Consider the following 26,982-nt stretch of genomic DNA (forward strand, 5'->3'; position numbering starts at 1 on the left):
TACTCTGCCAAGATTCCTCTGCATTGCTGATATATGATTGGCAAACTCTACTCAGCATTAAATCGTCCCAAGACGCACGCCAGAAGCCTGATCTGGACGATCAAACATGGAGTCTCCCTCCTCACCTGCTGTCTGTCCAGCTCACCACCATGTGATCGTGGGAGGTGGCTGCGGCCAATCCCATTGGACACAGCTGACACGAGTGCAGTGACGTCATCATCAGGTCGTCAGCTCGTCGCATTGGTCTCCTGAATGCTCGCTCTATTACAAACAAATCCTTCTCTCTGAATGAACTATTTACCGATGAAAACTTGGACTTCCTGTTCCTCACTGAGACATGGCAGAGAGACGGGGAGTTCATCCCCCTGAAGGAGCTGTGTCCTGCTGGATGCTCAGTCCTCGGTTGGCCCCGCCCCTGTCGACGTGGGGGTGGCCTTGCTGCTGTGTACCGGGACAGGTACACCTGCAGAATGATGAACACTGACCACTACACTTCTTTTGAGTCCCAAATGATCAAAATTGGCTCCTCTAACACATTTCACTGTTTCCTGGTCTACCGCCCTCCTGGCCCTGCTGGTGTCTTCCCAAACGACTTCAATGACGTTTTATCATCCATCATAAAACTGGATAAAGATTTGGTCCTTGGAGATTTCAACCTGCACGTTGATGATGGCTCATGTAACCCAGCAGCTGAGCTTTTATCTCTGAATCTTTTAATTTCCAGCTGCAGGGGTTAGGCTCCACCCACAGCAAAGGTCATACTCTGGACCTGGTGTTCTCTCTAGGCCTCCATGTTGGAAATGTTTGTCTAGAGCACAGGTGTCAAACTTGTGCCAGAAAGGGCCGAGTTGCTGCAGGTTTTCGTTCCAACCAAGCAGGAGCACACCAGACTCCACTCATGTCATCAGGTCTTCAGTGTAGCTTGATGGGATGAGTGGAGTCTGGTGTGCTCCTGCTTGGTTGGAACGAAAATCTGCAGCCACTCTGCCCTTTCTGGCACGAGTTTGACACCCCTGGTGTAGAGAATGTCCATCTGAGTGACCACAGCTGTGTGTTTTTTGAACTGATTATTCCATCTGAACCTCAGCCTGCCCCTACAAAGGTAGAAAGGAGGATCATTACTGAAACCACAGCTGAGAGATTCTGTGCCTTGTTTGACTCTCGTGATCTGACCCACTGCACTGATGCTGATGGCCTTATGTGCTGTTTTAACTCTCTCTGTGGCTCCATTATTGTCACGCCCTGTGCCCCTTCGGCCATGAGGGGGCGCTCTGGGCCAGTTTTGGTTTCGTTTTCTCATTTCTGCATGCCCTGTCTCTCCTGATTGTCTGATCCTCATGTTCTCTTGCCTGGTCACCTATCTCGTTAGTGCCCTAATATGCCTCACCTGTGTCTACCTTTATTTAAAGCCTGCTTCCCCCTCACTTGTCCTGGTCGGTGCATTGTGGGTTGTCTGTGTCTTCCTGTCTGTACCTCAGCTCAGCTTGCCCTGCCTTCCTGTTTCCTGCTGATAAAGCAAGCTCAACTCTTCCTGGATGCCTGCACGTGGGTCCTTCCATCCTTGCACCGTGACAATTATAGACCGAGTGGCAACACTAAAATGCAGCCATGTCTCCAGGAAGCAGTTGTCTCCCTGGTTAAATGGCAACATCCTGAGCCTGAAAAGACTGTGTCGAAAAATTGAGCGCCTCTGGAAATCCACGAAGCTTGAGGTTCACACATTACATCTCAGGGATTTAGGCTGAATCCCACTTCACCCCTTAGCCCTCCCCCTTGGCCCTACCCCTCCGTTTTGCGTGTTCACGTGGAGGGGTAGGAGTGTCCCGATTGTCATTATGACGGAGGGGTAGGGGGAAGGGGGAGGGCTATTCATCCCTCCAAACGGTGATTCTCCAGAGGCACACTCCAAACGTAGGGGTATGATCCAGTGGCGGCCGGTGGTGAGGGGCAGCGGCGGGAGTGCTTGTTTTGTCCGCCTACACCGCGAGTGGCGGGTGAGGTTAGTTCACTTCCGCATTGGCGGAAGCGCTTGTTTCCACACTCACTAGTCCTCGGCCTCCCTCCTTTCTCCTGGTGTATAGCCTCAGTATGCTGGACTTAGGGTGGAACCCTCCATGCATTGTAAGGAGCTTTCTTGTCTTCATATCAGTGGCTTGCATTTCTTCCAGTGGCCAGGATATTATGCCAACAGGGTATCTGATTACTGGCAGGGCGTAGGTGTTTATGGCCTGGATCTTATTTTTGCCATTCAGCTGACTCTTCAGGACTTGTCTTACTCTCTGTAGGTATTTGGCTGACTTTCCAGCTGCCTCCTCATGGTTACCATTTACCTGTGGGATCCCCAGGTACTTGTAGCTGTTCTGCACATCTGTTATGTTCCCTTCAGGCAATTCAACTCCTTCAGTTGTGATCACCTTCCCTCTTCTAGATACCGTTCGTCCACACTTATCTAGTCCGAATGACATCCCGATGTCATTGCTGTATATCCTGGTGAGGTGAATCAGGGAGTCGATGTCACGCTCATTCTTGGCATACAGTTTGATGTCATCCATGTAGAGGAGGTGGCTGACAGTCGTTCCGCTCTTGAACCGGTATCCAAAGCCGCTCTTGGTAATGATCTGGCTGAGGGGGTTCAGGCCTATGCAGAACAGCAGGGGGGACAGGGCATCACCTTGGTATATGCCGCATTTGATGCTCACCTGTGCCACTGGCTTTGAGTCGACCTCGAGACTTGTCTTCCACAGCCCCATTGAGTTCTGAAGGAAGCTCCTTAGAGTCCTGTTGATGTTGTACAGTTTCAAGCACTCCAGTGTCCACGTGTGTGGCATTGAGTCATAGGCTTTCTTGTAATCAATCCAGGCAGTGCACAGGTTAAATTGAGACCACCAAGAACTCACCATTTGATGCCCTTTGTTAAATAAAATTGCCATTACAGATGGCGTTAAGAACAGGATCCTACGAATGGAATCCGGCAGAGGACAGAAACCCAGTGATTGGCCATCCTGTGGACGAATTGCTGCAGCCCCGCAGCCATTGACGGACTCTATGGGGACTGGGTCCAAACCCACCATCTGGACCACTGCTAGGATCCACGAACTGTTCTCCTCCTTTTCGGGGAAACTCCTACAAGCACCCGGTGAGTTCTTTCCATGTTAGACTGGTTGGAGGGCGAGTGACTGATGTAGTGCCGGTCACTATAAGACACAGCACAAAACTTTAATCCTCCGACAGTGGTTAGGAGGGGTTGAGACTAAAGAGAGGTTTTTTAGCACTTTTGCACCCTCGGGTCTGGGCTGGGACCGTAGAGGGGAAAAGGCCGGGTGAAGACGTTCCAACTGAAAATGAGTAATAGATGACATGTCAAGAAACTATGGGCCTGAGTGCGTGGGATGTGTGAGGGAATGGAGTGAACGGCTTGGGTTCCCCAAAGAGGGAAGTTTGAGCATGACAAAGTTACTAGTTTTGCAGAATTGTTCACTAGGGAAAAAAACAAGAACTGAAAAAGAGAAAAAAGAAGGAAAAAATGGGGAAAAGAATAATAATTGAGAAGTCACTTGGATGAGTGAAGCAGGAACCAGAGATAGAAAGCAGAGGGACATCCGCTTAGGGAGAGAACAGGGCGAGAAAACATCATGAGGGACATGAGAGGGTTTTACTACTGATACATGTGTCTCCGTGCCATCTACTCTCTTTCGAGGTTGGGGCGACAGAAGCTCAGTTGGTAGAGCAGGTCGTCTTATAACTGGAAGGTTGGCGGTTCGATCCCCGCTCCCGCAGGCGTAAAACTGTCGTCGTGTCCTTGGGCAAGACACTTCACCCACGTTGCCTAGTATGAAAGTTGTGAGAGTGAATGGTTGGTGGTGGTCGGAGGGATTGCAGATTGGCAGCCTCGCTTCCGTCAGTCTGCCCCAGGGCAGCTGTGGCTACAGCAGTAGCTTACCACCACCCAGTATGGTGTGAATGAATAATGCAATGCAATGTAAAGCGTCTTTGAGTGTCCTGGAAAGCGCTATATAAAACCAATAAAAGAAGAAGAAGAGGTTGGTTCGTACTGGACATCAGTTGTGTGAGGAAAGCGACTGGGCCCCTACAAAGATACATCCAATCACCATGGCCTCTGCTCTACACTACTCCCATTCTCTCTGAAGTGCTGAACTCCACCTCTGTGTCAGCTTTCTGCTGAAGGAATGATCTGTCAGACACTCCCAACACCTGGGCGCCGGAAGGCACCACCTCCTGGACAACTGCTGGAAGTGGAAACAGAACCAGCAACTCAACAACGTCATTCACCATCATTCTTCCAAAGCAACAGCAGTGCGACGGCAGGGTGAACCTGGTGGATGGACTGGACACTGGATCCGTAACTGCCCACGTAAGAACTGTGGACATGGACGATGGTGTGGAGAACCACGCAGAGGAGCACAAGAAGGGGGGAATGGGCACCGGGTCACGTTGAATTCTCATCTACTGACTGAGAAGGTGAAATCACCACTGATGGCATGGATGATGTACACAAACAACACACAACCTGCTAACCGCAATGAAGCGCCTGTCACTGATACACAGCTTTGACAGGGTCAGGACAGGGTCGCAGAGCTTGAAAAGAATAAAAAAAAAAAAATTACACATTGGGTAATGGTATTCGATGCATAGTTATTGATGCACATCTGAGATTTCATATGCTCACGCTTATGGTAGCAGGGAAACCTGTGGGATTTTTATTTATTTATTTTTTTTTTTAATTGGGTTGATTCTGGGGCTACAAATTGGATGTTGACCTGGAAAAAGAAGAAAGCTTTTCCTGTCCGGTTAGATGCGACATGGTCTTATTATCTCAACTTTGCCCAATGACTCTGATAAGATGAGAGTTAATGATCAAACTGGAGACTGTGCTCACATCAACCGCAAACTTACGACTGCAGACAAACCCCAGTGCACGACACGTGCACTGTGCTTACAGGACGTGATGTTGACTATGAACAAAGCCTTTTTCCAGGACTTTGACGATGACTTGACGATATCAGACGTCTTTTTTGACAGGATTCAGTGTGCAGCGTTTGTACGTCTGTCTACTGTCTCTGTTTAAAGTTTCAGGTTCTCACAAACGTTCCCACAGTTCCCTTGCCAAACCCCACGATGGGCAATGGAATGATTTGAGATGGTTCATGCGACAACGTGTGATTGGCAGCCGACCGCTGATCCAACCCTCCAATATTCGCCGCCTCTCTCAGCATGCTGTAAGACCTGAAGTACATGTTCTCCAATCTGTGCTGTCGACATGGTGTGCCAATGAGCATGCTCGAAATGTAAAGTTGTGTTTTAGAGAACAAACAGAATATGGAGTTCGAATTCTTAGGATCAGAATTTAAAAGCTAATTAATTTAATTTTGAGAGAGTTTTCTTTATTTCAGACCCTCCGAAGCGAACTGTGAAACAAACAGTTCATTCAGTCGCTGCATCTTTATCAGCTGAGGAGCCAGAGACAGCTGAACAGAAAACAACTGCAGATGCTGGAGAAACAGCATCACACACACAGCCCAGTGAGCTGATGATGTGAGGATGAAGGTGCATCAATCAGATTGTTTCATAGAAAAATAATATACTGATGTGTTTTTGTTTTGTTTTTGTCTGGGAAGCATTTGTTTTGTTGGAAGATTCCTGCAGGAACCCCATGGTTAGGATCCGCAATATCGATCCTCTGTTGCCAGCCACACCGCACCGACCACACACACACACACACACACACACACACACACACACACACACACACACACACACACACACACACACACACACACACACACACACAACAAGAGGGACTCAGATTTAGGGAGAATTGTTTTTCTGAGCCTGTGAGGACATGTGTGGTGCTCAGAGTTGGGTATGTAACGACAAGTAACGAGCGTTACAAGTAGTTAAATTACTTTTGATGGGAACGAGTAGTGTAACAGCACTACTCCTTCTGGATTGGTAGTTAAACTAGCGTTACAAATGAAACGCTACGATCGTTACTTTTACAATGACTGCAAATAGAGCAACCAAAATATTATTATTTAAGCGGACTTTTTTTTTATTACCACCAGTAGATGAACGGTGGCCATACGAGTAACTACTGGCTATCTCCTCCGGGTCAGGGCTGATGGAACCGTCACAGTAAAATTGGTTGCCTTCTATAAATTTGTGCCCCACTGACAACACTGCACTCCCTCCTACTGTAAATGCCCCTTTTAAATGAATACTCTGAAGATTAGGGACCCACACCCTTTCCCTATCATTGACAAAGTCAGACAAGCTCATAAATCCCTGAGTCTCTGGTTCCCAGCTGTTAGCATTGTTGTAGCTTAGCTCGAAGCTTAGCTGGAAGTCAATCAGAGCCGGACTACGCAAATGGACAAAATACTCCTTCCAGTGGTCCAGGGGATGGTGTATTAGCACGTGAAGTAAATCCCAATGGTTATAAAACATTTGAAAAGACGTGTTTTCTTTTCAATAAGTTAAAAAAAACGTTTTGATACACACAGACCTGCGCATGGCAGCGCTCCGCGGAGGGATATAAGGGAGCACAGCTCCGCGGAGCACTATGCAGTAACGAGTAGTGTAACTTCGTTACTATTTCCACGGAGTAATCAAGTAGTGCAAGGCACTACTTTTTTCAAAAGTAACTAGTAACGGGTAACTCTTTACTTTTTTGAGTAACGGACCCCAACTCTGGTGGTGCTTCTCTGTTCTTCTGTTTCTGCTGAGATTTTCTTCTACAGGAAGGAAGGAGAAACTGTTGTGGCTGTGAAAGCAGAAGACACATTAATGGAAGGAGCTGCTCCAGAGGCTGGATGCATGGTGGTTGGCGGTTGAAGAGGTTGAGGAGGTTGTGGAGGTTGTGGGTTTGATTACCGAAATGAAAACTTCAGACGTGATGAAGACGTGCTGCGACGTTACAGCGGCATGAAGCATCATGACTGATCGTCAAAGTCAGGCCATGAACACACACACACACACACACACACACACCCAGACACTTATACCACCACACACACAGAGAAAAAGAGAGGTAATTAGACTTATTTAAGTTATTTTACTAACATTCAAATGATGATGTGTTTATTGTATCTCATCAATCTCAAACGAGAAATATCAGAAGGTCAACAGTCCTGATGAAATGAAAAAAAGGCAGCAGGCTGTCTCCATTATGGGTCACTTCTCCCCCCTCATCACTGAGGCTCTGACCACAGGCTGTGGGGCTCATCGTCTGAGTGAAATGATTTAAAATGTCAGCCTTTAATATTATGAACTTTATGTTTATCTGTACGTATTATAGAGAAAATGTACCAATGATGAATACACAAGAAAACTTCTCACTTAGGTGAAGATTTGTTACTGATTGGCTGCAGAGAACCCGAATCAAACGTCAGTTTCAAAATCCACTGACACACACACTAAAAAATGTTGGGTCATTTTGTTAACCAAATCGCTGGGTTATGAAATTGGTAACCCAATTTGGGCTTTTATGATACACATTTTTGATACCAGTTACAATGACCTAAAATTTCATGCCAGGTTTGCATGTCATGGCACACACTGCATTTTTCAACATTTTTCTCAACAGTTGGCAAGTAAAACAGATTTCCATTTTCATAAAAGTCAAACCTGGTTCCCTTTTTGGTGATCATGTCGCTGTCCCCTTTTACGAAAGTCACTGTCGCTCCTCCATTCGTCGCTCTCGCCACCGAAAAGATGTCGTGTGGATATGTCGGCATATATAGTGCATTCTGCAGCTGTGCTCTTTGTTCTTGCCCATCAGCATCAAGCAGGTAGATCAGCGCCGTCCCTCTGCGTTGCGCCATTCCACTGCATCTGGTTCCATCTGCCAGCTCGATCGAATGGGTGTCGGGCTGGAATGTGTTATCGAAGCTTGTGAATTTGGCAATATCGTTCACAATGTGAGATGTTGCTCCAGCGTCAACCATGATCCCTTTCTTGGTTGATGGCTTCTCACCGGTTGCATGTTTGGCCATGAAGCACTGATCCTCTTCGTCGTTCTCCTCTTTTTCCTCTGCAACTTTTCTCACTCCGTCTCTTTTCCCCTTTTTTTCTGCATAGGGACTCAGCGTGAGTGTTGCTCCTGCAGTGACTGCACCACACCTTTTGGGTACACTTGGTTCTGATGTGCCCTTTTTCTCCACACTTGTAACAAACCAAAGTTTCCCCATCCTTCTGGTGTGTCTTTGTGCCCTATCTGCTTTGCTTTGCACTGGTCTTCATCACGCTGTCTGCAGATCCAGATGTCCTCATCTTTTCAGATTCTTCATATACTCTCAGTCTTCTTTTGAAATCTTTGAATGTAACATTGTCCTCGTTCTGTGTAACATGAACAGCTAGTGGCCTGAATGAGTCTGGCAGTCCATTCAAAACGGTGGCAACAAGCAGCCCATCGCTCATGTTTTCTCCTGCATCACGAAGAGCTGAAATTATATTCTCAGCCCTAATCACGTAATCAGTAACACTTTCATTTCCTGCCATTTTTATGGTGGTCAGTGTTGTGTGTAGGTTCAGGATCCTGGGCTTGCTTTTCCCTGAGTAGCGCTCTCTTAATATTTTCAGGGCTTTCCTCCCATCTTCTGCAGCATCATGCCTTATTAACGAAAGGCTCTTATCATCTAATGCATTCACTAGTTGTGCATAACAGTCTGCGTTCTTTGCACCATCTGCAGCTATTGCATCCTCTCCAGTGGGCATATGCAGAATTGTGTCTTTCAGTTTCAGAATATGCAAACGGCTAAGGAATCTCGTCTCCCACAGATCATACTTTTCTTCTGTTCCATCAAACATAATCTGCTGGGGTAGCATTCCTGCTCCGGCCATTTTAACGTTGCTTCTCTCAGGGGCTGCGGCTTGTAGAAAACTCTGTGACACGTCTTCACTTTGCGCGGGAGTCTCTCATCGCCGTCTTCTTCCAGACCCAGCTAGTAGCTAGCTTCTCTCGGCTAACAGTTCGTTTTTCTGTTACCTTCTTATTGCTCTAGACTGGCGGTCCTGGGCCCATAACCTGTTGAGCAGAGTGGCGCATCCTTGGAGGTTGAATAAACTTTCAGACAGGCCGTCATCTCTTTAGCTCTTCTGGCATATTTATTTAACACTGATGCGGAGCTGCCGCTTCCAACATTGATTCAAACAGGAACAACAGTCGGTACATCTTCTTCTTCACACACTGTGTATCAAGCAACATTGTCCCCTGGAGGACACAATAAGTAAGTTCGTACCTGTTCATGTTATGACATTTAACACATTCCCATACCATCATCCCCACCACCATCTCACACGCCGCTCAGACATGGTGAAAAGACTGTTCGCTGTCTCTCTATGCACACCTGCCCCTGATCACCTGTGAGCCTTATTAATGCCTTTCCCCATACTGCTCCCCCTGGTAGTTAAGGAAAGAAATGAAAAATTGGCTCCAACAACCTCCGCAACATTTTGTCATTTGTGCACATCATAGTAGCAGTTTCTCAGTCCCTCCAACAAAAATGCAAATACTTTTAGACCTGCAGCAATAGCCTTCTTACCACTCTCTGCTGTTTTATAACATTATCATTTGCTCATTATCATTAGAGAAACTTTCCTCATTGCGTTGTATGAGATGACATTCACTGTGAAGTAGATAAAAATGTGTCCAGATAGACAGGAATGTCTGGATGAGCATGAATGACTCACAGTAATGTGTATGTTGGATGTTTAGTTCCAATATTTACTGCAATGTTTACTTGTTTGCACAGCTCTACCTAAAGGGAATCACATATCGGAAGTTGGAATGGTGCACCAGAGATTCACATGTACATCTTCAAGGAAAGATGCTGCATTAAACCTCTTGAATACCACTGTTGACTGATCATTAAACACGTGGTGTCAGAAGTTGACCCTGGCAAAGTTCCAACCACCAGACAAGTTTGACTTGTCTGATTCGGAGCTGTGTCCTAACTGGAAAAAGAGGTTCAACAGGTACAGAATCACCACTATGCTGGACAAGGAGGATGGGGAAATACAGGTCTGTACCTTGATGTTCTCACTCGGGAGTGAGGCCGAGCGATGCTAATGACAATGACGAAAACTATGTCAAAATGGACAAATTAGACAAATATTTCAGACCAAAAATAGCCGTGATACACAAGAGGGGAAGATTTCATCTGAAAACGTGTTTCTGAGCAGCATAGAGAGTCACAGTGCTTATTGGATTACCCAGGAGGAAGGCTTTATTTAAAATCTCGCCGATTACAAAGGGAGATGGTACTGTTTCTACATACATGTACAAGATCAGCATCAGTTGCCATGGACCTTATACAGAGAACAGAAGAGAGGTCAGGCCCATCTTGTGAGCCTGTAGGACTTTTAAACACAACCCCAGTGAAAATTAAACAATAAGGGAGCAATACCATGCTCCATCATGGCAGGTCTCTCTGCTGTTGTTCTCCAAAGTGAAGGAGGAGCTGCAACAAATGGTCAAATGCGTTATTGAAGAGATAACAGAACCAACAGAATGGTGTGCATCAATGGTACCAGTACCAAGGAAAAATGTCAGAGTGAGAATATGTGTTGGTCTGAATCACCTCAACAAAGTTTCATCCCATTCTCAATGTTATACTCCCCAGGCTGACTGGTTCAAGACCATTCTCACTTTTGGATGCTGCCACAGGATTCTGGCAAATCCCATTAAATGATAACAGTGACAGACCTTCATCACACCTTTTGGAAGGTACTTCTTTAGACACCTTCCATTTGGGATATCCAGTGTTCAAGATGTATTTCAAAGGGAAATGAACAATCTTCTAAAAGGCCTCCAAGGCATGGCAGTCTACAAGGATGACATAATTGTTTATGGAGACACCCCTGAGGTGCACGAGCAATGCCTGCAGTGGGTGCTGCAAACACTCAAGGATTCTGGGCTGAGGCTCAACAAATCCATTTTCTGGGACACATCGTGGACAAGTAGGGCATCAGACCCAATCCTGGAAAAGTGGAAGCCATCAGAGACATGCAGCCACCACAGAATGTCACACACCGAAAGTGCATCATTGGCATGCTACATTTCCTTGGACGCCACTTGCCCAAGCGAGCAGATGTCGCACACTCTCCCAATGAAGTGTTCAAGGCTGACATAGCATGGATGTGGGGCTCAGCTCAGGACTTTTTGATGTCGAAAAACAAACCGTAGAAAGTGCTGATGCCAGCAGCTATGGGCTGGATGGAGTTCTTCTGCAGGACCTCAATGGATGTCTGAAACCAGCAGCATACTGTTCCCAAACTTTGACTGTTGCAGTTTGGGCATTTGAAATGTTCTCTAAGTACCTCCATGGTCTGGATGACTTCAGAATCCAAATGTACCACAAACCACTGGTCCCACTCTTTATTGTGAAAGAAATCAATGCAGTTCCACTACGTTTCCAATGTTTGCTCCTCAGACTGATAGTGTAAACTGTAGTCCCACACAAACTGCTGTTCAGCACCCTTCTACAGCACTGTATCTGGACAAAGTCGAAATATCAGATGACACAGAAGCCCTTGAGGATGCCACACATGCATCATGGCCGGTGTCAGCTTCTTATCTGGATGAGATTGAAAGAGGACAAAGAGGTGGAAACAGTAATGCACTCTGTGAGTGAGGGCAGGCCAAAATATGCCTCCAAAGTCCCACACAGTATTTTGCAATGCGATGCTGGAAAAGACTCCCTCACAAGCTCTAACTTACCACTCTATGGCAACAGGATCACTATTCCAAAAGGCCTACTGTTGGAGATTATTAACTGTATACATGATGGTAAATGGTAAATGGTCGACACTTATATAGCACTTTTTACGCTGCATTGACAGAGCCCAAAGCGCTTTACACTGCATTAACACATTCACCCATTCACACACACATTCACACACCAGTGGAGGCGGCTGCCATGCAAGGCGCTCAGTCCACCCACTGGGGGACACATGGGCATTGGCAAGTGCCGTCAACAGATCAAGCAGACACTCTGGTGGCCAGGCATCAGGCAAGCCCTGCAGGACTGGATAAAACCGTGTACATACTGCTAAACAACAAGACCAACTCAACACAAGGAGCCACTGACGCCAACCAGGCAGACCTTGGGAGGGAGATGCTACTGACACCTGCAAAGTGGACAAAAGGAACTACCTTGAAGAAGTCTCCAGATGTATCAACCTAGCCTACCTACCTGACATGACGATGGCCACGGTGAGGTCTCCGTGCCCCACCATCTCCGTGAGGTGGGGTTATCCCACTACCTTAGTGATTAATGATGGACCACAGTTTTCTAGACAGCAGTTTTAGGAGTTTGCAAAGGCACATGACGTCCACCATGTCACGAGTCAAGTTGAATGCTGCCGCTGAACGAGCTGTGAGAACTTTGAAGTAAAACAAAGGGCCCTTCACTGGCTCTCCTAAGCTATAGAACAACCCCTATTCAGGCCACAGTCCTGCCCAACTAATGTTAGGACATCAGATATGGACTCCTGTTCCCATACTTGGAGACAAGTTTCTACTCCAGTGGCCAGATTTGTTCGTTGTGAAAGCAGCAGATTCCAGAGTAAAGAGCAAGCTGCCTCATTTCAAGCCTGGTGATTCAGTTACTGTCAAACTTGAAAATCTGAAAAGATGGACCAGGACTACAGCTGTTCTGCAGAGATCCTACTTCAACGGCACGGTGCGTGGTGACAGATGGCATCTGCATCTGATAAAGCCATTGTTTTCCCAGCCATAGCTTGTGGAGGAAGAAGAAAAGGACAAAGGGATAGCTAAGACAGCAACACACAGAGGACATCACCAAGAAGAGAGAACAACATAATCAGCAGATGTCATGACCATGACGAGAGGCGGAGTCATCGAGCAGCCATCCCACCTGAGAGACTTTGTCACTTGAAAGACTTTCCAGTGCATACACTGCCCTCTGAGTCAGAATAATCCTCGGCATCTATGCAGGTGATCAGTAGTCGACCCGGGAGCCTAGTTCAGGTCATGTTTGTTTGTCATGTGTTGGGATAAAAGAGAGTTCTGTTTTTGAATCCCTGTGTGAACTGAAGCAGCTCAGAATCTTCACAATAAGAACCAATGAACAGTATTCAGTCAGGTTAGCTGGCCTGTTAAGGAAGATATAAGTTTAACATTTGACTAAGACAGGGGCTGATCTAGGATTCTAGGAGATCAGGGGCTTAGCCCTGGCGGTGCAGATGCCGATTTATTTTTTCCGGCATTTTTTGTGCTACACATACTAAACTATCTTTATTTTATTATCATTTTTTTTTTTTTTTACATCAACTTACCACCAATTGAAATGTGAGAAAGGCACGGAGAACACTTCAAATTCAGACCCTTTAATGATGCAAATGTCTTACCACCAGAAGCCTTGAAGTCATTGTTTTATGCCTCATGTCCACTGAAAGAAAAAAATCTAAAATACAAAAGTTATTCAGACTGATCATAAACTAAAGAAATAAAATACCTTACAGTATTTCCTTACTGCAGGCTCCCTGTGACCCTGGCTGGCACCTCTGCTGTCCTTTACTGCTCTGTTTTTCAATCCTGTCCTCAAATCCTGTCTTGTCTCTTCTCTCTTGCTTTCTCTGCACATTTTTTATGATTTCCTGTTCATTTTCCCCTCACTCTTTCACTCCTTCCTCTCTTCTGTCTCTGTTACTCTTTAAATACAATATTTCAGAGCTTTACTCATGTCTTGTCATGCCTTTTTTGGAATGTTAAATGTGGGTCATCTCCTGTCTTTTCCTCTTCACTCACACATGAACTAAAATAAATAAAAAATATTTAGAAATAAAACCTATGAAACATACTGATATACTGAGTTTAAAAGTTTGAAATGTTTCTTGATGAGATTAGAAAATTCTCCCTCTTCTTCAAATAAATGAACTGTTTTAAACTCCCTTGGATTAGCTGAAAAATACATCAGTATTAACTGTTGATTGAACCACCCAAAAGTGTACATATTAGCTAACATTAGGACAAGCTTAAACATCTGCAGTAGTAATATACAGTATAATAATCCAAAAACATCCTATACAATGGCAGCACTGACAGGGAGCACTTTTCAGCACAATGAATACTTTAATCATTTTGCTAGTAATACTTTTCATTCATATTTCATAAAGGGTCCAAAGTGCTACAGACATCCAGACATATCTGTTTGTAGTAAAATGTAATATCTAACAGACTGTTTGAAAATTGTATGATTGAAAAATGTTAATGAGTTAAATGTTAATGAGTCTTTTTTCACTTTCTGCAGCTCCGGCTCACAGAATGAACCTTCGATCACTTCGCCGTCATAATCTTTGAGTTGATATACGCGGAGTACGCAGAATGCATTCTGACACCGTAAACACTCCATCCGTGAATCTCTGTTCGTATTATTTTATCGAAGACCCCTCGCAACTTGGATATTCTGACAACATCGCCCACCTTAAATCCTACCTTTAATTTTTTTTGCTCTTGTCTCGTGGTGTAGGCGTACCGTACAGATTGTGAAATACTTGAAGGCCCTTCGTCACATCAACCGGGCGCATTTTTATACTGCTGTGGTGAGTGTTATTATTGCTTTTTACTAAGTCTGGTAGGACTTCCACGCACCGTCTAGTGTTCTTAGCAGTGAAATTCTAGTCTTTAACGTTAGGTTAAATCTTTCAACCACGCAGGCTTTTAGATCACTGGCTGTGGCATAATGTATGATGTTGTGTTTCCTCATCAGAATCTTGAAACTTTTGTTGAAAAATTCTCTTCCTGCATCAGTCTGTAGTTTTTCAGGCGTCTGGCTCTCGCGAAAGACGGATTCAAAAGCAGACACCACCTCAGCCGCAGTCTTCTTTCTCAAAGCTCGCATGTACGCTAATTTGGAAAACACATCGATGACTGTGAGTAAATAACTATACCCATCATTTTCATCCGCTAACGCTCGCATATCGCAAAGGTCTGCCTGAAATTGTTTGAGAGGTCTTGTAACAAAAACTCTGTTCCTTGGAAAATGTACCCTAGCCGGTTTATGCAGAGTATAGGTGTCTTGAGATGATAAAAAGTCTTTCACATCTTCCACCCTGACTTTCTTTCCCGTCTCATCTTGAACCGCTTTATGAAGCCGCTCTACCCCGCCAAAACTACCAGGATGACTCAGCTTGTAATATAACCTCTTCATGACACGTTTCTCCGCCATCTCAATTTAAATTCACCCCCCTCTAACTGTCTGTCTGGCTCCTACTCATCCCTTCAGATGTGTCAACACCTAACCCGTCGTAAAAACTTCAAAAGACCTCAGAAGGAAGGAAGTTTTGGGGGGGGGGACAAATGCACAGTGGACAAATGGTACACAAATGGTGCACAAATGGCGAGGGGAGGGGTTTATTGGGGGGCCATAAATCTTTCGGTTTGACATATAATACTGTATTCTGTTTTTTAAGATCAAACAAATCTTCTTTGTTTCTCTGAGAAGATTTTCTGGCTGAAGGTGGAACTTTCAGGAAAAGAAGAGTTCTTCATATTTCCCTCCAGCCTGTTCTTCCAGTGAACGTCTGCTTTTCACAGGTTTTATCCATTGCTCTGCTTGATGGAGTGAATTTTTAGTACACTTAACATGTTTTTCTGTAACTTCTCTTTTTATGAAAAACAAACAAACATATTTCTCCATTTCTCTAATTCTGATCACAAAATCAGTCCTTATTTCATTAAACATCATGATTATTTTCCATGTCATGATCAAACACACATAAAAACAAACTTATCGAGGAGTGCTGTATTTTATTTTATTTTTTTTTACTTGCTGCATTTTCAGCTGGCTGCAGTCTGTCAGGAGTCTATTCGTTACCCCATCAGTAACTGTGAGTGAAACGTCTACTTAAGGCAGCATTAGTCTTTTTCTTTTTTCTCAAAGGCTTTCTTTGCCTTTTCATATAAAAATAAATATAAATATAAACTCCTACAATCATAGCAACCACTATTAATACTGCTTTAGCAATTACTGCTAATGTTGCTCCTGCTGTTGCTCCTGTTATTCCTAGTCCAAGCACGGCCATCACCCTTTCAAACACCTTCACACAGGTTTCTGCTTCAGAGATTAGCTTCGCAGCCTTTGTGAGTTCACTGAACAGGTCCTTGATGGCGGACCAGACTCCCATCCAAACCCCTGTGGAGATCCCGGTCAGGTCGATCAGCCATCTGTACAAGCAACTTCTGATCTTCTCCAGTAAGCTGTCTGGTGATGGCTCCTGCTGTGTCAGAACCAGAATCACGACGTCTCTATTGTTACTGTATGAGAACAACAACATGGAAAATGTGATCCTTTAAATGGGAGTCAAATCAACACAAAGACAGAATTTGCTTTTTGACCTTTTGGGATTTTCTTTCAAAATAAAGTGCCATTTAGACCAACTTAATACAATGTCTCCATCAAATAAAGTTTTCAAAACGGAAAAAGACCGAGTTCTAGTTCTGTGAATAGTTGCAATGAAAAAAATCTTTGGATAAGTCTACATTAATAAATCTCAATGTGATCAACTCTGACTGTTCTAATGTTTACACTTGTTCACGGCACAAATTCCAACAACCTGATACACTGTAGACAGAAAAATCTAGATTATCACCTAATTTAATGTTCACAGACTGAGTTAATTAAACTTGATGATGAGACGAAGACTGACCTGACCAGCAGACTTACCTTGACAGTCAACATCAGACTATCTTCTCCCAGCTGTACGATGTGCTCGCTCCGCTGCAGCACCGCCTGTTGATCTAACACAGAAGTGGTCAGATTAGTCATTTCAAGAAAGACATGATGGCTAAATGGAATTATTTTCACTGGTTCAGCTCAAAGAACTTCACATGATCAGTCACATTCAGCCGTTCACACACTGGGAGCATCTCCACAGCCAGAGAACAGAGATTCAACCTCAGACATTCAGAATACAAGAAGACCCACTGTCACATCGTTCAAATGAAACACACCCTCTGCTTTCCAACAGTCACATCTTATGGCATTATTAGACAGGAGCCAGGAGAAGACAGGACTGTGTGTTGTACGCTGTGTGCTGTCTGTCGACTGGACCTGTCACTAACAGGAGTATCCCGGAGAAAGTCTTCTCTCCATCATTCCACATGGTGTCAGAAGCTCTTTGAGATTTGGACTCTTCATGGAAATGGTCAAGTTTCACCCTTTCAGGGAACATTCCTTTCTATAACCCCACAGACTGGCCTGACTGGAAACAGCAGTTTGAGTGTTTCGGCTTCGCCATGAAGCTTGATCAGGACGATGGCCAAGTGCAGGTGAGCTGCCTCATTTACGCCATGGAGAGCGAGGCGGAAAACAACTAGAAGTCATTCACGTTTGCCCAGAATGATGACAGCAATGACTTTGCCACTGTAGTGGGGAACTTTGATGAATCTGTATTTCCCATGGAGGAACATTATCCATGAGCGTGCACGTTTTCATCAGCGAGCACAGTGACCGGGAGAGAGAGCAGTGTTTAATCTGAGCCTTGTATGATCTGTTGGAGCACTGTGAGCCCGGTACTTTCAGAGAGGAGAATATTCTGTGATCAATCTTCTCTGAGTCATGCTACTCCCTACCAGCAGGTGGCGCCCTGTTCCCATCACGGTGAGCGCTGAGCACTGAGCAAGGCAGCTCTGGCAGGAAACAGCTGAAAGTCATCTCCTCTCTGTGACCCACTGGTTTGACTAGAGTTGCCAACCGTTCCTTGAAAAACGGAATCGTTCCGTATTTGGATGTAAAAGTGTGCGTTCCGTATTGAGCTGAAAAGGAACGCACTTTGTTCCGTATTTTTGTGAGAGTCAAAACGTGAGCAATGGAACTTGCGCTTTTTTTTGAAAACTTACGGTAAATTGTTCAGCGGCTCTCTGACGTTCTGTGACCAACGAGCTGACAGAGATGGCTCGACAACACAGAATCACTCTGATCTCATTGGTCAAAAAAAGACCGTTCCCAGGAGGCTGCGGCAGTTCATTGGCCAATAGTCAGTTTGGTCACAGAGCGCACGGGAAGAAGTAAATCAAAACATTACAGCAGCGCGCAGCATGGCTTCCATAGACATGTAAGTTTGTGCCGTTTCCATATCGGATATATCATGTTCAGTTCATTGATTTGTGTCTGCTGCTGCAGACTGTGGAGTGTTTTCAGTTTAGAAACGGAATCTTGTTGGTTTTTTTGTTAAGAAGGTTTTTCAGTTTTGATTTTGCACTTTTTTAGTTGAAAATAAAAAAACAAGAACATGTTAAAATCCAGAAGAGACAGCAGCTGTTTGTTATTTTGCACATTTAGCAATAAATATAGAATAGAATAGGAACAGAAGACTTTATTAATCTCACAGTGGAGAAATTTACAGGTGTATCGGCTCATAGAACCCACAGCGGGGTGCAAAAGTAATGAATGGTGCAATAATTAACAAGTTATAGTGCAAATCATACGAGGATGGACAATAGAAGCTAAAGACAATGAAGATTTAACTGTATGTACAACCTGAATCTTAAAAATGTAACAGGACATATAAATATATATATATATATATATATATATATATATATATATATATATATATATATATATATATATATATATATATATATATATACAATACAATATGCAATATATGATGCAGTATGATATAATACGTACAATATGTTTTAGCAGAGTGAGTGGATACAGCAAAGTGAATGGATGATAAAGTGTCGCTGAATTTCTGAAAGGGCGGGTGCAGGATATTATAATGTCCAGGATTAGGTTATATTCTGCACAGTAGAACTGTACAGTCTGACAGCGGTGGGGATGAGAGGCCTGTGGTAGCTCCTTCCTGCTCTGAGGGTCTCAGTCTCCTCTGAAGGAGCTGCTGAGCTCCTCTTCCGTCCGGTGCAGTGGCTGAGAGCTGCTGTCCATCATGATGATGATACTGGAATGATAACTGTCTCACTGTAGGCCTCAAATACAAACAGATCAAGCTGATCATGAGTTATTACAATCTTGCTACTGTAGGTGTGATGCAGTAGCCTAATGTGTTTTTATCGTCTGTAATAGGTATAACTGTGGCAAAATGCTGTTATATATGCATTTTTCACCCCCCAAAAACCTTGTTTTTTTCAGCTGCCCGCGAGAGACGTTCCTTATTTCAATCTCTGGGAGTTGGCAACCCTAGGTTTGACAAAACACACTTTTTACATGTTAAAATTCAAACTATTATGTCAATGCATGATCAGTGAGTTTGTGGTGTCAGAAGAGACTTATGGGATGTGATTCATACAGTTAACATTATTCTGTGTAAATTGGGTGTTTTTCAGCAACTTTTTGTCCCTTTTGTTCCCTGATGACAGAAGAAAGTCTGAAGTTTCTTCAGATGGGTTCAATGTTCATATACTCCTAAAACTCAATATCCTGTGGGCCTTGATCGTTCAGTGAAAATGCTCCAGAGTGGAGCTGTTTGCTCTGAACATGGCCGCCAGTCAGAGTTAATCACAGCTGTACAACTGATTATTGAATATTGGAGAAGGTTCAGGATTAATACGGTTTATTTCATCCAACCTATTGTCAGACGTGTGCAATGAAATACATGAGTGTGTTCATGTTTAGATATCTGTCTATTTATGATGATACCTCCACCGTGTTTCACAGTATGTGTTTATTATAAGCTAGGAATCGATCCGGTTTGGTTCAATGCACAGAAAAGAGTGAGAAAGTCAGGATACTGACATTATTTATGCACTTCTAACATTTGGAATAATAAAAACTAACCAGCTGATAACGGTCACAAAATACACCAGATTTCTGATTTAAGGAAACTGTTTTTTGCAGGAAATCAGCACCAAGTGGAGATTAGGACCAGACAGCAGGATTGCAAAAAGCTTTTTTAAAACATAATGAGAATATTAGACTATTTAAAGGCTTGGTTAAGTATAAGTTCTCAGACATATTGTCATTGTCAGTTTGGCTTTCCAACCTTTTTTGTTTGTTTGTTTTTTTTAAATTACATATAAATGACATTTAGTTCAATTAAAAGTGACTCAGAAAAGTCAAAGGATGAAGGTGGTTGTTTCCCAGAAGGCCTGCTGGACTCTCTACCTGTCCCGCTGGATCCTGGTCCTGCTCGGTCCGGTCTTCTGTTCTGGTCTTGATTCTGCTCCAGATCAGCCTCGGGCTCGTTCCGATCCTCCAGAAAAGCTTTTCACATGAGTCACTTCTGAGTTTCCTTCATAGCCTCAGGAAACCTTTCAGCTACTGTGTCGTTGCGAAACTGCTTGATATGATCAGAAAGAGTTTTTTTTAATGTGTTCAGGAAGCTGGAGCAGAAAAACAAACTGAAGACAAGAAGAGAAAAACAAATGAAATCCCAAAATACAAACCTGAGAAGAAGAACAGAAGGGGATGAAGAGAGGAGAATTACAACACAGAACAGTTAGATTTGGGAAATTTCTGTTTATTCCTGCAGCTTCAGATTCTCAGTCCGTCCAATCACAGCTCAGTAAAGTCAGATTAGTGAAGGAGAAATGTCAAAAGAAGATGTTTATAAAGAAGCAAAACTCTCATTTCAAGAAAGGATTTCAGGAGAAAACATGCCGGTCCGTTGCTTTTTAACAGTTTTAACTATTGAAATGATTCCTCCATATGTATTTTAAAGGTGTATTAAGGAGTTTGCACGTTTTATGTGAAACGGTGCCCCCTGCAGGCCTTTGGCGTAAAGCTGCTTAGTGAAAAACTCGTGCCTGTACGGGAGAGGGGAATTCCTTCCTCGCTCGTTTAGTAGCGCTCAAGTAAAATTTAGGTTTCTTGGAGTCTGTGTGGAGCTGTGGCAGTGCTGGAAGCCAGTCTGTTCTTACTTTCTGGAAGATCCTGCTCAGTTGTTGCTCACTAAGCATCTGGCGGAGTAATGGCGGACAAAACGAAACCTAACCAGCCGGAGCGTGCATTACGTCATTCCTTTCAGATTCTCCCCAAAAAAAGTCTGGTGCCGTATGGAGGTAAATTTGTGTCTTTATTTTTCAATCAAAAAAAAAGTTGCTCCAATCGCAAAACATGTTTTCAATCAGAAAAAACTTCATTTCAATCAAAAAAAAACAAAAAAAAAAAACGTTTTCAATCAAAGAAAAAACTTTCTCAAACTAAAAAATATATATATATATATATATTTGAAACCCCCCAAAAAACTACATATAAACACGTTTTTTCTTTGATTTAAATTTTTTTTTTGGTTGAAAATCCATTTTTTGATTGAAGTCCTATTTTTGGATTTGAGCTATATTATGGGTAGGACATTTGTTTCTTTATTATTCAATCAAAGATATAACTTCAATAAAAAAAATGTTTTCAATCAAAGCAAAAAAAAAAAAATGTTCGGAGTGTTTCGACTTTGTTTTGACATTCAAACACCTTTTTTTCCGATTGAAGTGAAAAAAAGTTTCGAAACCTTTTTTGAAGCTTCTTTTTTGAAGCTTCTTTTTTGAAGCTTCTTTTTTGAAGCCTCTTTTTTGAAGCCTCTTTTTTGAAGCATGTTTTTTGATTGAATCATTTTGACACAAACGTCCCGCAGTGGGCGGAGCTTCTCTATTGGTCAGGCATGTTTGAGTGACAGGTGTCCACACCAATGATGAATCTCTCCAGAAGAAGCTGGAAGCTGGAAGCTAGCTGCTGGTGTGTGCGGGGAAGTCAGTTTCTATTTGCAGCTGTCGTCATGCTGTTGCATTGTGGGATTGTTCAGGTCTCGCTTGCCAGCTACTTTCCGATTCACGTTTTCTGATTGCAGCATTATTTCTTCAAAACGGGAAGATCCTGTTGCGTGAAAGGCGACCACAATCGGTCACGTCGATGGAGTGGAAGCAGGACAGACGACAATCTATGTTTTTTCCAGTTTCCCAAGTGGAAAAGAAGTTACGGAGAGCAGACTGAGGAAGAGGCGTCGGATGGCGTGGGTCGCAGCAGTGACATGAAAGAAGAGCATCACTTTAGACTCCATATCTGACAACATGCCTGTTTGCTCTCGCCATTTTCATAAAGGCAAGTAAGTGAGTTTATTAGTTTTTAAGCGATGCTACTGAAAATGCGGTTTCTTTGTGAATGAAGTTACGTTAGCGGTGAAGCTAGTTTGAAGCTGCCAGCGAGCCTCAGCAGCCGCGAGCCAACTTCACTTACAAACTCCGGTCAGAGGAGGAGGGCAGTAGAAATGGGATAATCACTTCATGCTAAATCTGTTCATTTTATTTCTTCATCTTAAATTTAAACGTTACGGAGGGAGTGACCTTAAAGATCCAGTCAGACCTGCTGTCCAAAAGAGGACATGCCTTGTCAGTTCTGTCCTCATAGACACACCTGAACACACCTGAATCGAATCAAGATTCATGGCCAAGTCCAGCAGAAAGCCAGATAACGAGCCTCATTGCAATCAGCTGTGTTGAAGCAGGGAGACATGGAAAACATGCAGGGCTGCGGCCCTCCAGGACCAGGGTTCCCCACCCCTGTCATAGACAGATAAACACACACTGCCTGGTACACCGCAACACACAACACATCAGATCTGATCTCCTTTTGAAAACAAACATACAGTCATTGATTTGTTTGCTATAACTGATCAAACTAAATTTACAACACATCCTGGAGAACACAGCCAGCAGCTTCAGCAGCAGCAAAATATGTCAGATGATGTTACAGCCTGAGAAATAATCAACACAACAACAAATCCATCTTCACCTGTCTGTATTTACAGTCCTTGTAACTGTGTGCAACGTCATGCAAGAATCCAGTGTTTACTAGCTTTCTCAATTAAACCTAGCCTGTGTTTGCAGGTCAACCAGCCTATGAAATGATGGAGACTGATCCAGACTGGACACCGTCCCTTCATCTGGACACACATCAGTCACACCGACCAATGAGGCGCTCTGCAAGGCGACGTTGGTGGGAGCAGCTACGGAAAGTGTCACCAAAAGCACCAGAGACGGGAGTCCACCGGGATGCAGAGACTGGAGAGCTGCAGACCGAGGAGGGGACGGCGGAGCCTGGACAAAATCACAGAGTGAGGCCGTGACCCCTGATGCTGAGGAAGACATCAGTCAGCTGGTTACAGAGGATGACACTGACACACACACACACACACACACACACACACACACACACACACACACACACACACACACACACACACACACACACACACACACACACACCAGTCAGGATGCCACACAGACTGACTGTGACCTCTGTGAGTTGTTGTTGTTGTGATGTGTGCGGAGGTCAAACTCCCAGCATTAAAGGCTGCTGTCAGTCAGCAGCCAGAGATGTGGAGGAAACCAGGAAAACGGCACGTTTGAGGATTCATGTTGAAAGGGTCACTGGAAATACCTGTCAGGAATATAGAATCTTGTCAGGGACCAAACCCAGACACATGATTCTTCCATGTGAAGGTGAAGAAGTCACACTGCTGGATAAGATTGTAAATGCGTGCTGTGCCCTGACAAACCACTGCCTATCAGCAGTGTAGTGACCTGGACAGTGAGCAAAGACCGGATGGACTATATCTGTATGTAGTCAGACCAGTAAAAGCCCTGAAGTTTTTTTCTCAATACTTGTGGAAGTGCATGTTTTTGTTTCTGACATACAATAATAAAGCTTGTCACTGACACTTTGAGTCTTTTTGAGTTACTGCTTTTTGTCAACAAATAAGTAACTACTGTTGGTTCTGATAATTAACTGTGCTCCTCATTAGTAATTACTTCTTGATCATTTAGTGAAGAGAAATGGTCAGTATGGGAAAAAGTACTGAAATGACAAGTGAGACATTTTCTTTTTTCTGGAATTTATTGTATTTCACACACTCAGCAGCAGCAACACACTCAGCAGCAGCAACACAATGATATATGAAAAAACAACAGTAAGAACGATATGCATGGCAGCTAACATCAATGGAGCACGTCATGGTCACATAATGTGTTGTGGTAAATGTGTCCGACATCAGTAAAACAACATTAGAGGAACAGTGACTGCAGATCCACAGTCCCCGGTCACCGGTGCATGCTGCAGACCAACGCATCTCACATGGAGCAGAACACGGACAGATCCTGCACCCAGCCACTGCTGAAGTGTCCGTGAGCTTCCAGAGATTTATAATTTCGGAACTGCTCCCACGGGCAGGCGCTGACACCGTGAGCCCAGTAGTTTGTGGATCCATCACCGAAGTCAGAGGCAGCAATGCGGCGTCGGAGCTCCGGTAGACTCCGAAATAGAAACTGACTTCCCAGCACACACCAGCAGCTAGCTTCCAGCTTCTAGCTTCTTCTGGAGAGATTCATCATTGGTGTGGACACCTGTCACTGAAACATGCCCGACCAATGGAGAAGCTCCGCCCACTGCGGGACGTTTGTGTCAAAATGATTCAATCAAAAAACATGCTTCAAAAAAGAGACTCCAAAAAAGACGCTTCAAAAGAGGTTTCAAAAAAGAAGCGTCAAAACTTTTTTCACTTCAATCGGAAAAAAAGGTGTATGAATGTCAAAAAGTCGAAACACTCCGAACATTTCTTTCTGCTTTGATCGAAAACATTTTTTTAATTTTTTATTGAAGTTATATCTTTGATTGAATAATAAAGAAACAAATGTCCTACCCATAATATGGCTCACATCCAAAAATAGGACTTCAACCAAAAAAAAAAAAAAAAAAAAAAAAAATAATTAAATCAAAGAAAAAACGTGTTTTACATGCAGTTCTTTGGGGTATCAAATATTTTTTGGGGTTTGAACAAGTTTTTTCTTTGATTGAAAACGTTTTTTTTTTTTGGATTGAAGTGAAGTTTTTTCTGATTGAAAACATGTTTTGCGATTGGAGCAACTTTGTTTTTAATTGAAAAATAAAGACACAAATTTACCTCCATAGTGCCGGACCAGCACGGCAACTTTCAAGTGACAGTTTAGTGCTGTTAGAGGTTCTGGTAATGAATATGTCAGGGCACATTGTACACATCATTAAAAATGTGGAACATATTTATGGTGGAAAATAAGTATTTTTAAGGTTGTAAAACTCCTTAATGCACCTTCAAATAACAAGGATCTTTTCTGAAGCAGTTTTTATGTTTATTGTATTTTAAACCTCAATATCTCTAATCTTTAACATTCACTGGTGTTTAAAGCAGCTGCTCCTCCATCCTTCTTCTGATCAGTTGATCCCAGTTTACTGTGGAGATCAGATACACCTGGACAGCTGTCCATCACACACACACACACACACACACACACACACACACACACACACACACACACACACACACACACACACACACACACACACACACACACACACACGGAGAACCTTTAATTCCATGATCATCATCTTTATTAATGTGTTGGTGAAGGAGAAGCAGAGCAGCAGTGACTCCAGCAGATTAACACTGATTATAATAGAAAGCACTGCTGCAGGAAATCAACAATATATGAACTCTTACTGATTCTGAGTTAACTTTGGACAGTTCAATGAAACAGTTTCCTCATCTGATCTAACATTTCCGCTCACTGCAGCTGACGAGAGAAGAGAGACGTTTCCTATCTGAGCAGCTGTGGCTGAATAACACCTTCAGAGAGAGGCTGAGAAATTCATCTTTAAAGGATTAAAACACACAAAACTAAAAAAAGAGAGGATTTTCTAACGCATGAAAGTGAAATAATGAAATAAAAACAACAATACATTGCTAAAGGAAATAAAAACAGAATAGAAATAGAAATTAAGCTAAAAAGAAATTACAAAATATAATTAAACAATTTTTACAAATCTCCAAAAGACTCAAGACCCCAAGTTTAGGAAAGAGAATAACATAATGATGACTTTAAACAATCAATGCAAACAGAAAATGTGATGATAATCTTTTAATGTGGAAACAGTGGAAGACCAAGGAAAATAAATAAATGAATTTTAAAGTAAATAACTGGTGAGATGTAGATATGAAATGTTTGTGGTGTGGCTGTGTCTAACCTAAAGAAGTGAGGTGGGTCAGTATGAACATCTTCTCCTCCAGGCTTTAATGTGTGGCCTTCTCAAGGCATATCTTTGAAAGACAGAATTAAGTTTCTTCTTTTTTCTGTTAAAGCTGTTCCCGCCTTTGTCACTGCATCCCACACTGTTTCTGCTTCCTGAGCTGCTTCATGTCCAATATCACCGCCCACGATTCCCCCTGCTGCAGCCGAGAAGGCGGCAGCTGCTCCAACAACTAATGCTGCATTCCCTCCTGCCAACACTGCTGCAGATGCTGACACTGCTGCAGATGCCTTCGTAACTGCTGACACTCCCATTAACATATTTACTTCTTTTACAAGGTTTATAGTTTGAGATATCTGTCTGACAACCGTTGCAACCGCTCTAACCAGAGCCTCTACGCCAAACAAAGCTCCCAACAAAGCCCCCGTTGTGACCCCGGCCAGTTCGATCAGAAATCTGTTTTCCACGAGGCTTTTGGCCTGGTTTCTGATCTCCTCTGGTGGCAGGTTTTCTGGAGATGACTGCCTGATTTGCTCCTCCTCTCTCTGGATTTCTCTCTCCACAGCTTGCAGCATGTCGTTGGTGTAGCATTGGCCGTTTCTTTCCACCGTTAGCTTGTCGATGGTCTTCAGTAACTCTTCCCTCTGGAAGCGGTTGCTCCTGTAGTCGTTCTGCAGCGTGTTGTTGTTCCAGTATTTGTTGTCGAAGACGTGGCACCGGCCGCCACACCTGTTCACCAGGCCTCTCAGTTTTTGATTCTTACTGATGTGCTCCTCGATTTCTTCCCTTCACCTAGCTCGTTGCCGAAAGTAAAGACGACCACGGCGTGATTCAGAATGTCTTGAGAGAAATACTCACAGATTCTGCTGATGACGGCTTGCTCCTGCTCTGTGAATCTCTCAACTTTCAGCACGATGAGAAAAGCGTGAATTCCAGGAGCACACTCTGTAATGCACCTCAAGACCTCAGACCTCAAATCCTCCTC

General features: G+C 43.6%; 2 protein-coding genes across 2 annotated transcripts in view; one reads left to right on the forward strand and one right to left on the reverse strand.

Annotated features, from left to right (window-relative positions):
• Positions 1-17,359, forward strand: part of LOC115386163 (uncharacterized) — a 39,537-nt gene extending 22,178 nt beyond the window's left edge. Inside the window, exon 12 of the mRNA XM_030088384.1 lies at positions 17,208-17,359. Coding sequence (XP_029944244.1) covers positions 17,208-17,359 — 152 coding nt within the window. The remainder of the gene's footprint in view (positions 1-17,207) is intronic.
• An 8,006-nt stretch (positions 17,360-25,365) lies between these two features.
• LOC115386164 (GTPase IMAP family member 2-like) overlaps positions 25,366-26,982 on the reverse strand; it is a 14,752-nt gene continuing 13,135 nt past the window's right edge. Inside the window, 2 exon segments of the mRNA XM_030088385.1 lie at positions 25,366-26,775; positions 26,778-26,982. The exon segment at positions 26,778-26,982 is cut by the window's right edge and continues 200 nt beyond it. Coding sequence (XP_029944245.1) covers positions 26,057-26,775; positions 26,778-26,982 — 924 coding nt within the window. The 3' untranslated portion in view covers positions 25,366-26,056.

This window comes from Salarias fasciatus, chromosome 3 (assembly GCF_902148845.1).
Source record: "Salarias fasciatus chromosome 3, fSalaFa1.1, whole genome shotgun sequence".
Lineage (NCBI taxonomy): Eukaryota > Metazoa > Chordata > Actinopteri > Blenniiformes > Blenniidae > Salarias > Salarias fasciatus.